This window comes from Meles meles, chromosome 18 (genome assembly GCF_922984935.1).
Source record: "Meles meles chromosome 18, mMelMel3.1 paternal haplotype, whole genome shotgun sequence".
Lineage (NCBI taxonomy): Eukaryota > Metazoa > Chordata > Mammalia > Carnivora > Mustelidae > Meles > Meles meles.
In genome coordinates this window covers 49795739-49810665 of record NC_060083.1, presented here as the reverse complement: position 1 = coordinate 49810665, position 14927 = coordinate 49795739, and the positions used below count along the sequence as shown (strand labels likewise).

General features: G+C 41.9%; 1 protein-coding gene across 3 annotated transcripts in view; it reads left to right on the top strand.

The window, feature by feature from the left end:
* Nucleotides 1-14927, top strand: part of TEX2 (testis expressed 2) — a 103413-nt gene that overhangs the window by 49727 nt on the left and 38759 nt on the right. For all 3 annotated transcript variants that reach the window (XM_045984376.1, XM_045984377.1, XM_045984375.1), the window contains one exon: nt 13791-13991. In XM_045984376.1, coding sequence (XP_045840332.1) covers nt 13791-13991 — 201 coding nt within the window. The remainder of the gene's footprint in view (nt 1-13790; nt 13992-14927) is intronic.

Genomic DNA, 14927 nt, shown 5'->3' with positions numbered 1-14927 from the left:
ACCATCTGAGCCACGCAGGTGCCCAGAAATCCCTGATACTTAAGGAAAAAATTTAGTTGGATTGAAAGGGGTGGTCTTTTAAGAAGATAAATAATAATTACCAAAAAGTACAGATTATGAAGAGGTTTTTCTTTTCCCACAGCAGTGGAAAAGCCAAGATAGTCCATCTTTCGCAAGATTTGGAACTTGATTTTTACTGCTTAGAAATCTCTGGCAGCAAGTCTGCTCTTCTCTTACCTACACTCCTACTGTGCTGGCCTCCTGAATTCAAAGGGGGAGAGGACTGCTGGCATTTGCCAAGTTGAGCATTAGAGAAATGGGGATGGTGGCAAGTTCTAGATTTCTGCTCTCTCGATTTATGGCTTTAAAAGTGGTGCAGGAAAAAAAATAACAAAATAAAAGTGATGTAGGAGATGGGCCTTGGTTTCTTTATAAAGCAGATCTGTGAACCTGTTCCTAGGGCTGAAAAAGCCCCTTTTTGGAAATAGGCTTGAATTAGGGAATTAGCTGTTGTGAATTATTTTCAGTGGATCTGGTACTATTCCATTGGTTTTTACAGAGGATGTAATGGGGCAAGTTTTGAGGGCAGGCATGGAAACTTTAAAAAAAAAAGTGTGCAGACATGGGCTGTCAAACCTGCCTGTGATAAAGATCTCTAGCATAGAGGCCCAGCATTGACAGTGATCCTCCGAGCTTTGCGCCCTAAGTAGACTGTATCTTCGGGGCCCCATGAACAAGATAGGCAGGAGGGTTAGTGCTCCAGGAGTATTTTAGGAGACTATGTGTTTTTAAGCCTCTGAGTCATGGAGGTTCTCATCTATGGGCCCAGGACTGAGAGTCTGAGTCCTAAATTGGCTCCATAAACAATTCAGAAAGCACTGCAGTTTCTCTTCAGCGAGACTTCACATGAAGATGAAAGGGAGGAGAAAAGTAAAGCTCTTTTATACTTTTCTCCCTGTGATTTTACTGTTCCGTCCACACTGTGGATATTTGTGTTTAAAAATGACCCTGCTGGGGCGCCTGGGTGGCTCAGTGGATTAAGCCGCTGCCTTCGGCTCAGGTCATGATCTCAGGGTCCTGGGATCGAGCCCCGCATCGGGCTGTCTGCTCCGCAGGGAGCCTGCTTCCTCCTCTCTCTCTGCCTGCCTCTCTGCCTACTTGTGATCTCTCTCTGTGTCAAATAAATAAATAAAATCTTTAAAAAAAAAAAATGACCCTGCTACAGGGGGTGCCTGGGTGGCTCAGTCGGTTAAGCGTCTGCCTTCAGGTTGCATCATAATCTTGGGGTCCTGGGATCGAGCCCCACATCGGGCTCCCTGCTCAGCAGGGAGTCTCCTTCTCCCTCTGCCTCTGACCTCCCCCCTCTCCGTGCTCTCACTCACTCTCTCTGTCTGTCTCAAATGAGCAAATAAAAAAATCTTAAAAAAGAAATGACATTGCTACCGTGGTGAGTATGTGGGATGGAGAGTCACAGAGACCGGCTAGCAGCCAAGAAGTAGCTGTGCTCAAAGACTGATATGTGGCTGATTCGGCCTCATGACCCTTCGCCACCTCTCACTCAACCCTGCCAGTCAGCAGCTCTCTCATCTGGGACGGAAGCAGTCAAAACCCCTGTAAGGCCAAACAGTTGTCACCAAGCCCATAGAATGACTGTTAGAACCTCCTTGAAAGCCTGCTTGTTCTTTTTTTTTTTTTTTTTCTTTAAAGATTTTATTTATTTATTTGACAGACAGAGATCACAAGTAGGCAGAGAGGCAGGCAGAGAGAGAAGAGGAAGCAGGAAGCAGGCTCCCCGCTGAGCAGAGAGCCCAATGCAGGGCTTGATCCCAGGACCCTGGGGATCATGACCTGAGCCGAAGGCAGAGGCTTTAACCCACTGAGCCACCCAGGCACCCCGCCTAGTTGTTCTTAATATTGGGAATTCATACATTGTTATTTCACACATTCGTACTGCTGATGAGAAGCAGCAAATGGGAGAAAGGTGGCTACACGGGCACCAAGTGACAAGTCAAACACGTGAGAGGAAGGGGGGGCCTCCAAAATGTTAGGACACATGGATGTGACTGAAAGCTTGGCAGTCTGGGTATGTTAGCTCAAGGCAGAGACTCGTGTGTGCTGCGGAGTCCCAGGGCTTCATTTTGAGCAACAGCCCCTGTGTAGGAACCTTCTAGGGGTTTTATTTTGGGCGACTGGCTAGATACTGTGAGCTGGGGACCCTGGGAAAGAGTGGGTTTGGGCACGGGGAGAAAGACATTCAGACTCAGCACTGCATTTGGGATGTGTGGTTTTGCTGAGCATTCTTAAGCAATTTGGGTGAGACTTCTCTAAGAATATACCGTCCCAGGAAGGCGGGGTGGCTCTGTCGGTGAAGCGTCTGCCTCCAGGTCAGGCCATGATCTCAGGGTCCTGGGATCGAGTCCTGCGTTGGGTTCCTTGGTCAGCAGGGAGCCTGCTTCTCCCTCTGCCTGCTGCTCCCTCCCCCTGCTTGTGCACGTGCATGTTCTCTCTCACACACAAATGAATAAATAAAATCTAAAAAAAAAAAAAAAAGAATGTACTTGTCACTTGACCAGGAGTGTACCTAATTCAGTGCCATTCCTGTACCCTGAGGTTTCCACGTGTCTGTAATGATAAGCTTCCTGAAGATTTCATAAGGTTCTTTGATGTATGTTTGAGTGTATGGCTCATGCAGCTTTGAATTATAGTCATGGGTAAATTCTTTATCTCTGACTTACAGACCACCCGTGGAACACAACCGTAGAATGTTGGTTTCTAGAATGATGAGCTGTCTCTCTCTCTCTTTTTTTTTTTAAATTTTTCTAAAATTATTTTAACATAAACATCAAAACAACTTGGCTCTTTTTAAAATATGTGGCTCACAGGGCACCTGGGTGGCTCATTCGGTTAAGCATCTGCCTTTGGCTTGGGTCATGAACCCAGGACCCTGAGATCAAGCCCGGCATCAGGCTCCTTTTTCGGTAAGGAGACTGCTTCTCCTTCTCTCTCTGCCATTCCCTCTCCTCCCCCGACTTGTGCTCTCTGGCTCTTTCTATCTCTCCATAAAATAAATAAAATCTTAAAAAAAAAAAAAGATATGGCCCATAAGGTCAACTAAAATCACATTTCCACCATCGCAAGACTAATAGAACTAAATTTTGGAGAATGGTGTTTTTTTTTTTCCTTAGGTTATATCACATTTAGGTTTTTAGTAAGGGGGGATAGATTTTTTAAAAAAATCATTGCAGTCCCTAAATACAGGCTTTGATATTGACATGTAAAAATAATTTTGTTGGGAGAATTTTATAGATTTTGAGAAGAAATTCAAACTTGTAAATTTAATCTCAATTTCATAAAATTCTTTCTTTCAAGAAATTAGAGTGTTCAGATATTAAGGCGAGAACAGCTCCATTACAATCAGAAGAGACTTGGGTTGCTTTTTGTTCGTGTCTTATAACTCCTAATACAGTGAGTACAAGAAATAAAAAAGCACTTCTTTCTACATTATTCTGAACTGAAAATATCCTGCTCCCATAATGGGTCACTTGAGTTTTTATGGGTGGCTTTTATAAACATGGCTATTTCCCAGTGTCCCTTGTCGCTCGAGAAATACCAGGTGGTGAGGTGTTTCAGTGCATGCAGCCTTCACTTAAAAGCAGGTACCCGTGTTTTAAAGTTGGTTGGAAAGCTAACTGTATAGAAAATGCTTCCTGAATTCCATCGGAATAGTGTGGTTAAGGATGTCAGGTGATTCCAGAATGATTTTTTTTCTTGAGCTTTTATTTTCTAACTTTTTATTGTAGAAAATGTCTAGTATACACAGAAGTAAAGAGAAGAGTATAGTGAAACCCCTTGTACCCAATGCCGAGTCTCAGCTTCAACAATTACCAACATTTTACCAGTTTCTCACTCAACTCATTAGCTTACAGCATGGCTAAATGGTAATTCTGGTTCACTTATATGTGACTAAGTTTATAGCATCATTTCCTTGAGAAAATATATTCTGGATTCTGACTAGGTATTCCAGGACCATGCTTTTTAGTTTTGTTGCAGGTTTCATCTGTGGAGTAAGGAGAGAAGCTGTGGGCATAGTGGATCTGAGAGAATGGGTCTGTGTGATTTCAAATTTTAGAGGCTCCTAATTTATTGGCTTGCTAATCTCTTTTCTTATAATTTCAAAACTTGTTGATAATGATTTAATGTTTATCATGTGTTAGTGTAAATCAGACCTTGACTATTTCAGTGGTTCATCTGAGATCGTGTTATTTTTCTGTCAAATTTGAATGCTCAGGAGCGCCTGGGTGGCTTAGTTGGTTAAGCGTCCAGCTCGTGATACGGGCTCAGGTCATGATCTCAGAGTCATGAGATCAAGCCGCACGTTGGGCCCTGCACTGGGTGTGGAGTCTGTTTGAGATTCTATCTCCCTCTCCCTCTGTCCTTCCCCTTCCTCTTTCTCTAAAAAACATTTTTTTTTTTTTGAATGCTCATTTTCTCTTCTACTATTTGCCAGTACATTCTAAAAAGTGTTCTTTGAATAGATGCTGCCCTGAAGGATGGGAAAAGCTGAGATAAAGGCCATTTTGCCAGGCAGAGTCTGTGGCTTTAGCTCTGACTCCATAGCTTCTAGTGACGTGGCCGTGAAAGTGACCTTGGAGTGGGCCGTTGGAGGATGTGGATGGTATTGATGCTGGTGCTTCTCTCCCCTAATGGACTTTTTTTTTTTTTTTTCCTTCTTGCTGGTTTCTTTGAGTAGCATCTATTTTGAATGTTGACTATTTGCTTGAGGCTGTCATTCATACTATGACGTCTACATATCTGTAGGTTTCCTTGTCTTTTATGGGTAAAATCAAATTTGTATCTAAAGTTCTGTAAATTTAAGTAGACTGTTCCTGCCATAGTCTCTAAGTCCACGATCTGTGAGATCGTGTTTTAACTGATGACTTCCAGTTCTAAACCATTAATACATCTAAAAGGGTCAAAACCTGCAAAGAGAAGACTCTTGCTTATGCTTATGCTTTAGTTCTGGGGACAAAAGAAAAGTCCCCAACCCTTTTTATCGGCTTCACAGAGGATTTCCAGCAGCCGGGCCTCAGGCCCTGGCTCTGTCCTTATGTTTAGGATTTGTTCCTTTCCTGATAGGCTGGGTGAAAGAATGATGCAGGGGAGCTGAGTGACAGGCAGCCTCCAATGCCAGCACAGCTCTGTGACAGCAGGATGTCAGCCCACACGACACCGAAGATAGAGAGAGAAAGCGCCATCGCTTCCTCGGGCGCATTGCTCTGGTCAGCACAGCATCAAGCTGACCAAGAGAGAGCATTGGTCTTGACCTCCTGACTGGCACTGTAACTGAAAGTGAACACAATAGTAGTTCTTCCGGACTTTATCATTTTGCAAAAGGTTAATTGCAGCTTTTAATCTTTCTGAGTGTTAAATGAGTCCCTTTATAGATTGTGGTTTGTACTTTCAGCCAGATATGGCTTCTAAATCCAGTGGAGAGTTGAAGAGAAACCCCTGACCTTTTACAGACAGGATCACAGGACCAGTCTGTGGGCCAGACAGCTGCGGGCCAGCTGACTGTGGTCATTGTCCCCCAGTGTGTGCAACTGTCTCCATTTTAACGGTTCCAGCCTCCGAAAGAAATGAGGCTTGTCTGAGCTGCGTTAGTGTGGGTTGAGAGCATCTCTGAGTTTTTTAGTTGAGCTGTTCAAATGGAATGAGTTGCTAACTGTACACTAAATCTCTTTATATGCCCTCCTATGTCTCATAACAAAATAAAACTGGAGAAATATCTTACTTGTTAAGAAATGGAGGGTTAAGAATTGTAGAACAGCTAGGCCGTAGACAGCTGGGCACTGTATGGGGAACTGGAGGAAGGTCTTGAAGTTGCTGTACTGCTTACTAGCTTTGACATTTGACTGCTTAGGTCTGGAAATTCCATTTGCAGCTTAATCTAAGGAGGTGGTCAAACTGCAGGAAGAAGTTGGCCAGTTGATGGTATGAAAAGCCAGTGGGGTTTGCACTGGGAGATCACTTTCTGCAAGGGCAGCCTGCGTAGTTTGGGGACAGTAAGGTGCATTGGGGGACAGAAGCAGGAGAATCATGCCTGGCCACCTCTTGGCCGGAGCCTTCCAATGGCCATGAGCATCCTGCATGCCTGACTGATGCAGGTCAAGTAGCAGCCTCGTGACTCTCTCCAGGTTTCCTATCAAAGCTTATAATGTTCTGGAAGGAGCCCTGCATGGGAATCAAGAAACCTGAGCACCAGTCACAACACCTACCTCTCTGTGTTATAGAGAAGTAGCTAATTCAGTTTCTGTGCTGAAAAGCTTGAACACCTTTAACTCTTAAGATTCTTCCTGAGGTTACTTATTCTCTTGTTCTATTTTGTGCAATTACAACTTGGTTCTCTCCTTGGGAGCAGTGACCAAGCCTTCTGCTTCAAAATAACCTCTGCCGGCCTCTGTACTCTCCACTCCTTCTGTGCTTCTCTCCACTTCTGCGAGTAGAACAATACTTCCAGGCCATGAAGGGCACACCAGCTTGTCCTGCTCACTTGTGCTCAGTGTACAGATCCCCTGTAACCCTCACAGGGGCCCTCTGAATCAGGGTGCATTCAGGTACTCAGTGAACGTGTGCTACGACTCTGATTGTCTTGCCATGTTCGTGCGCAAGTAGACCAGGCAGTTAACAGGTACAGTGATAGGAGGAAGGCAGTAGACAACAGAGCCTAGGTGATCAGAGAGGTTCCCTGGGAAAAGTTTCACCTTCGCCATGACCTGTGGGATGGCTAGCCAGATGGAAGGTGGGCAGTGCTATGGAGGGAAGGGAGGAGCCTGGGCCTCGAAGTCAGGTAAATTTGGCTTAAGTCCTGGATTTGCCACTAGCTGGGCCACGTTTTTGTTTTTGTTTTTGTTTTTTTAACTTCTTTAGGCAAATCACTTAACCCCTCTCACCATCTTGCTCACTTAGAAGATCTTAAGTAATCGGCAGAAGTAGCTAGTGCAGCTGAAGTGCCCGGATCATCATGTGAGCTCAGATGTCAGCTATTATTACAAACATTAATATCTTAAAAATCTCATGGGTAAGATTTGTTCCTTTTACTGTGTATGCAGATTGTACCTCGCTAAAGTACCGTTAGCGTGGAGGAATTCGTTACAGCTGGAGCAAGAGGGTGAGGTGGGGACGGGGGAGGCATGAAGCTGGGTTAGACCCCCTCACAGGCAAGAAGACCAAGGATCTAAGGATAAGTACCACCCAACTTTGGCAGTTAGCAAGTGGTGAAGCCAGCATTGGAACACAGGTGTGTCAGGCTCAGAAGTTCTGCTCATGTTTGTGGGTGGGTTGCAGTGCATGTGTTTTGACCAGCAATCTGTCATGTATGGTCAAGGGTCAGGCCTCACTGAAGCTAACAAATGATTGTTCACAATAGACATGCAGTTGAAATCCTTATTCGTGGGTTGTATTTATCTGTTGGCAGCCTTGGAGTTTAGCCTCTGATAGCTCCTGAACACAAAGAAAAGCAAATGGTAGTGTAGGGAACAGGCACTGTGAAGATAAAGGGAAAGAGACGCCACAGGGCTCTTTGTGTTGGAACGCAGCCAATGGTGGTTGCAAAATGAGCAGGTGAGGGGAAGGAGGCTCAAGCCAGCCCTGAACCAGAAGAAGGCAGCTTGGAGCCTCCTGGACCTTTCCTGAGGAAAGGCATCTCCTAAGATTCTCTTCTTAGGCTACTCCTGCCTCTACCCAGTGTCCACTCATGGGATAGGTGTGGAGTTTTGTTCCTGAACTGGTTAGGTTTGAAACTCTCTTTTCTCCTCTACATGCCTCTTAATCAGGTTGTTCTAGTATTTCTGCAATTTGGCAAATGGTAGAGGTGACCTGTTTGTTATCTGTCAGAGCAGTGAGCAAAGACGACCACGTATCATCTTGGAACTGTGGCCATGGTGGGGGGTCACGGGCTGCAGCCCAGCAAGAACTCCGGAGTGCTGGCTCTCTGGGTTGGGTAGGAGCTCAGGCTGCTAGGTCAGGAGCAAATCCCCAAAGCACCGAAGTTTTTGCCCTTGTTAACCAGATACAGGAATAGTAGCTGGGCAGCAGTTTGTTAAACTAGTACGGAGTGATGGCTCTTCACCAGGTAATCCTGTAAACAGATGAGCTGAAGCAGTGTGACCTAACAAATGTGCCTCTGTAGGCTGTCTTCTTTTCTGCTAAAAAACAGAAGAATAAGCTAAAAACTTAATGTAAGTTTGTTTGTAAATTAAGTATCTTAATGACCTTATACAACTGTAACAGTTTTCAAAAACTTTAGCCTTTTACTTAGATTACTTTTACTCTTATTCCTTAGTTTTTAAGATTGCATGTTAGCTTTTCTTTAAAGTTTGTTTATTTTTTTTAGTAATCTCTATACCCAATATGGAGCTCAAAGTCACGACCTCAATCAAGAGTCGCATTCTCTTCTGACTGAGCCTGCCAGGTGCCCCGCATGTTAGCTTTTTAAAGTGGTTTTGAATTTCTGAGATTGAATGTTGCATCTGGAGATTACTTAGACCATCTTCTCTCATGTAATTTGGTAGAGCACCTAGTAAAACACAGCATAAAACTGCTTATGTTGGAAGTGTCAGCAAGAGGGGCACCTGGCTGGCTCAGTCAGCAGAGTGTATGACTCTCGATCTCAGGGTCATGACTTTGAGTCCCAAATTGGACATACAGATGACCTAATGTAAAATAAAATTTAGAATCCTGGAAGTGTCGACAAGAGAGGGGGATTTTGATCATTCTGCTTGAGCCAGGTGTTTAGGTTCGAAAAGGCAGAACCCAACCCACAAGTCGGCTATGTGCTAATATAGTAGCCACTGGCCACGTAGGGCCATTGAGCACTTGAAGTGCAGCTAGTTCAAACCGAGCCGTGCTCTAAGTGTGAAATATGTGCTGGATTTTGAAGACTTAGTACAAAACAAAGAATGTAAAATATAATCAATAGTGTTAGTTATGTGTTTACATGATAATATTTGGATACACAGTTGACCGCTGAAGAGTGTGGGATATAGGGGCACTGACCCCCTGTGCAATTGAAAATCTTTGTATAAGTTTTGACTCCCCCAAAACTTTACTAATAGCCTATGGTTGACCAGGAAGCCTTACCACTAACAGAGGTGATTAACACGTATTTTGTGCAGTATATGTATTGTATACTATATTCTTAAAATAAGCTAAAGAAAATATTAAGACTGTCATAAGGAAGACAAAGTAAATGTACAGTAGTATACTGTATGTACTGAAAAAAATCTGTGCATAAGTGGACCTGCACAGTTCAAACCCATGTTGTTCAAGGGTCGACTGTATTGAGTTAAATAACATTGTTAAAATTAATTTCACCTCGGGGCGCCTGGGTGGCTCAGTGGATTAAGCCGCTGCCTTCGGCTCAGGTCATGATCTCAGGGTCCTGGGATCGAGCCCCGCATCGGGTTCTCTGCTCCGCGGGGAGCCTGCTTCCTCCTCTCTCTCTGCCTGCCTCTCTGCCTACTTGTGATCTCTCTCTCTGTCAAATAAATAAATAAAATCTTTAAAAAAAATTAATTTCACCTGCTTTTTTGTTTTTTTTTTTAACTATGGTTACTAGACAATTTAAAATTATGTATTTTCATGGTGCATATTTATGGTTCATGTTATATTTCCATTGGACAGTGCTTCCCTGCACAGTTCTGCATTTTCTGACTTATTAGGAAAGGCAAAATGAAAGCAATTGGAGAGAAACAGCCTTTTATTCCCAAATGTCTCTTATTCATAGATAGTTAACCTGTGCGGTCTCAGAATTTCAAAAGGGGAGACTCTCTACAGCTCACATTACTTTATTTCTCAGAGACTCTCCTGTTATTTGAGAATAACTTCATAATATGCCTAACTTTTTTTTCTTCCTGCCTTTCTAGTCTGGTGATGATGACAACTATAATGCTGGGTATTTTGTCCAAAATTCCAGTATCACGTTACTTCTATTGACTTTTTTACATGTCCATATACTTAGCGAAATAAACCTCCCCGATTTCACATAGCTAGAAACAAATGAAAAATCTTTTATGTGGAGATATTATTGTATCAAATGTTTGACATATATCAAATTATGATTATCATAACTCAAGAATCAGAGGAAAAAAAGGTTTAATATCTCAGGTAAGATGTAATTATGCACCCCAGAGAGGGTATCTCAACATGCCGTGTATCCTCAAAAACCTCTAATCTAGGCAGGAGATGTACACTCAGAGTGAAATAATTCAAGAAGAAGAATCCCTGGTGGGGACTGTATGCCTAAATGGCTCATAAGTGACGCTGATAGAAGTGGCTATTTTAATCTCATTGTCATTCCCTGGCCCTAAGAAATTCTTCACCGCCAGCCCTTTCATCCCTCCCTTCACGGATTCTTCTTGGTTTTAGTAGCTCTGCGAGTAAATACAGCCTGACCTTTGAGCATGGCTCTGAAGCAGGCCAGAAAAATCAGATCTGCTTCAAGTTCTTGATTAATCTGGTTGCCTTTAGAACCTTAGGCCTAGTATAAACCTATTTAGGTAAGAAACTACTTTCTGCAACCAAATTGGATTAAAAGAAAACTGGATTATATGCCAGGAGATCTTTAGCAAAAATGTTGTTTGAAACATTTTAGACAAACAATTTTTAAAAAGACAAATATATTTATAGAAAATGCATATTTTTTATAGTATACATGGAACATTCACCAGATACACCATATACTGGGCCATAAAAAGTTAATGAATTTAAAAGAACTGAAATTATAAAAAGCATGTTCTCTGACCATCATGAAATGGAACTAAATGTCAGTAACAAAAGGATATCTGGAAAATTCCCACACACTTGGAAATTAAACAGCATACTTCTCATTAGCCTGCTGGTCCAAAGATAGTCACAGGGGAAAGTAGAAAAAATTTTTATCAAATGATATTGAAAATACAACATATGAAAAATTGCAGCTGATGCAGTGCTTAGAGGGAAAGTAATAGCATTAAGTGTTTATTTTAGAAGTACAAATTACCAATATTAGGACTAAAAGAATATTACTAGACTCTACAGACTTAAAAAGCATAATAGGGAAATATTACAAGCAACATTATGCCCACAAGTTGGGCAACCTATATGAAACAGACAAATTCTTTATAAGACACAAGCTACCAAAGCTCACTCAAGAAGAAATAGATAGCCTAATTTCCAGTAGAAATTGAAGAAATTGAATTCATAGTTTTAAACCTTTCTATAAAGAAAACTCCAGGCCCAGATAGCTTCCTTGGCAAATTTACCCAGCCTTTTAGGAAGAAATATTTTATACAAACTCTTCCAGAACATAGGAGAAGGAACACTTCCCAACTCATTTTATGAGGCTAGCTAATATTGAAAGATATTGCAAGAAAACTGTAGACCAATTTCCCTTATGAATTTAGGGGGACAAATGAACAAAGTATTAGCAAGCCAAATTCTGCAGTGTAAAAAAGGATAGTATTAGTACTGTGCTGATAAAATGGCTCTCTGGGTCAAAAGGAAGCCCTGTTTGTACTTTTCACTGATTTCCATGATATAAAAACTCCCACAAAAAAAAAAAAAAATCCAAACTCTCCCACCATGGCCAGCTGTAAATGACCAATGTGAGGTCCCTGATGACAGAATCAGGAAAGTATGTAGAATTAGCTCTCATGAGCTGGTGGAACCCAGCTTCAGCACATGACGACCAATACCTAATTTTCCCAAGAATGTAAGACTGGTTCAACATTCAAAAATCAATGAATATACTTTACCATAATAACAGACTAAAGAAAAAGACAAAAAAACTATGAACCAAAGAATGTGTTTAGTTCTATACTTCGCGAAATAAACCTTCCCAAACTGATGCTCTGACTGTACAGTCCACTGCAGGCCCCACAGTCTTGCTTGTCCCCCTTTTCATTTTATTGCTCTGATCATTGCAACATCTAAATTACACCCTCTTCCTGTCGCCACGTGCTTGCTCATTCAACACTTTTTTTTTTTTTAAGATTTTATTTATTTATTTGACAGACAGAGATTACAAGTAGGCAGAGAGGCAGGCAGAGAGAGAGAGAGGAGGAAGCAGGCTCCCTGCTGAGCAGAGAGCCCGATGTGGGGCTCGATCCCAGGACCCTGGGATCATGACCTGAGTTGAAGGCAGAGGCTTTAACCCACTGAGCCACCCAGGTGCCCCACTCAACACTTTAATAGATGCAGCAACACATTGAGAGGAGGGAGAGCTACTCCTCTAACTCATGCAAAATGAAAAAAAAAAAAACAAAACCAAAACCCAACAAGATATATAAAACTATGTAATTGTCTCATAAATTTCCCAGGTCAAAACTTAAGTGTGAGACCCAAGTATTCACTGTGGAAATGGCCATTCTTTGAAAAGAAGGACATTCCCAATTGCATTGTGGTTTTTAGTACCTTTCTGCTCGGTTCAAAAACATTTATAAAATGAGGGGAGTAAAGGGGGCGCCTGGGTGGCCCCTCAGTTCACTGAGCCTCAGACTCTTGATTTCTGCTCAGGACATGATCTCAGGGTCATGAGATTGACCTCATTCAGTGGGGAGTCTGCTTGAGAGTCTCTCTCTCTCCCTTTCCTTCTACCCCCCCACCATGTGCACATGCTCTCTCTCTCTCTAATAAATAAATCTTTAAAAAAAGAAGAAGAAAATGAAGAGTATGGAAGAGAATCAATTAAAATTCCCTAGAGAGCTTCTTTTAAAAAGATCTGGGCCACTGTATCATCTGAAAAAGGACTTGTGGGACAGGTAGAGTATTAAATGATGAATATCGATCATCCCTATTAGAGGAGCTTTACCATAATTTTATGGTGTGTTAGGCTTTTGTACACTGTCCTTACACTTTCATATGTGTGCTGTATGTAAAGATCAGTGTATACGTTCGTTTATGTTGACCGGTGGGTTGGGGGGAGACCTGGGGCACAGTTTTACTCATTTAAGTTACTATATCTCTTTGGATTGTGACATACTGTTGATCATATCTATAATTTTTTTAAGACTTTATTTATTTGACAGAGAGAGAGGGAACACAAGCAGGGGGAGTGGGAGAGGGAGAAGCAGGCTTCCCGCCGAGCAGGGAGCCCGATGCGGGGCTCGATCCCAGAACCCTGGGATCCTGACCTGGGTCAAAGGCAGATGCTTAATGACTGAGCCACCCAGGCGCCCCTGATCATATCTGTAATTCTTAATGCCTAATTTCTGATCATCTGCCTTACTGTGTGATTTCAGTGAGCTAGAAATAGAGTGGAAGGTCTCAGTCCTGGAATGGTAGCATGAGTTAGTATCATCTGTGAAATTCCAAAGATGGTTTGCAGGTGAGTGAGAAGAGGATGAGTTTGGCTAATTTAAGAAGACCAGACTGGGTAGTAGTGTTCACCCCGCGAGGAGGTTAGGCTGAAAGACTTGCTTTATCTACATGAATAAAACTTTTGAATTTCCTGATTCGCTTGTTACCTTTTAAAAAAACAAAGAAAAGAACGTTTTATTTAGAGAAATGGACATTATCATTAGTACCCCATATCCACATTTTTGGTTATCAGAAACCTAGCAGTTTACAGCTCTGCACTGATTATCCTTCAAGCTTTGCACCTGTCTGAGCAACTCCCAGTCACCAATGAATCGATGTTTGCGTCACAGTCAGGTTTGGTTTCAGTGTCCTGTCTACCTCAGTGATCTTCATTTTTGTATCAAATAGGATTTCTGTTTACTCTAATTTTACTAATGGAAGTTTTTCTCTATCAGGGATGGATGAATGAGATCTACAACTACGATCCAGAAACTTACCATGCAACTTTGACGCATTCAGTCTTTGTTCGACTTGAGGGTGGGACTTTAAGACTTTCAAAGCCCAATAAAAATATATCCAGGAGGGCAAGCTACAATGAAACAAAGCCAGAGGTTACCTACATCAGCCAGAAAATCTACGACCTTTCAGACAGCAAGGTGAGCCTGGCCAATTTGAGAAACCGAAATGAAAAAAGCATTTGGAATCTTGATTGTCTTACTGCCTTTTTTCTCCTCAAAAGGGCATGTGTGTGTGTAGTGTGTGTGTGTGTGTGTGTGTGATTTCATGCAAATCACCCAAGCATCTTTTTCAATGTAGCTTCTATTTCAGCAACTCTGAGTGGGGCCTGAGAGTGCATTTTTATGAGCTCCCAAGTGATATTCTTGCTGCTGGTTTGCTGCTGGTGGTCCATGGACCAAACTTTGAGGAACAAAGGCATAACACAGTCATCTGACTTTGAGTGTTAACTTTTAACTTTTTCAGTCCAACAAAAAGCCAAGTGTGGTGGTGCTAGGGTAATAATGATTGAGGACTCTGTAAATGTGAAAATTATGGAGATGCAAAATAACTACATTTAGTAAGTGTTATATACTACTGTTGTTGAGAAATGTAAATTGTCTGTTATTCCAAAAAGCTATAGGTTTTCTCTTGTTATAACTCATGTGAATGATCTTTAAATTTACCTCAAATGGCAGAAGTATTTAAAATAGTTTTATAAATTCACTCTTAACTTGAGAATGATAAACTTGAGCTTCATCTAGATCTAGTTTGATAAACTTTTTTTTTTTTTTTCAAATGTATGGTTGGTCTAGGTCATGAAACTTAGTTGATGATAACCTCCTAAATAATTTTTGTGCCACTGTTACCTGAAAATTATAGATGCTTGTAACTCTTGCCAAATTGTTAAACATCTACTTCTGGACTGAGTTCGAGGAATAGCAAGTCACTTCTAAAACTCTATCCCAGTTTCTGTACTCACATTGTAGACAGGTGGTAGTTTACACTCATTGTCTTGGTCAAAAAGTCTATAAAGTTTGCATTTGTTCTGCATAGTATTAATGCACAATGTGGCCAGTTCTTAATTTTGTATGTCA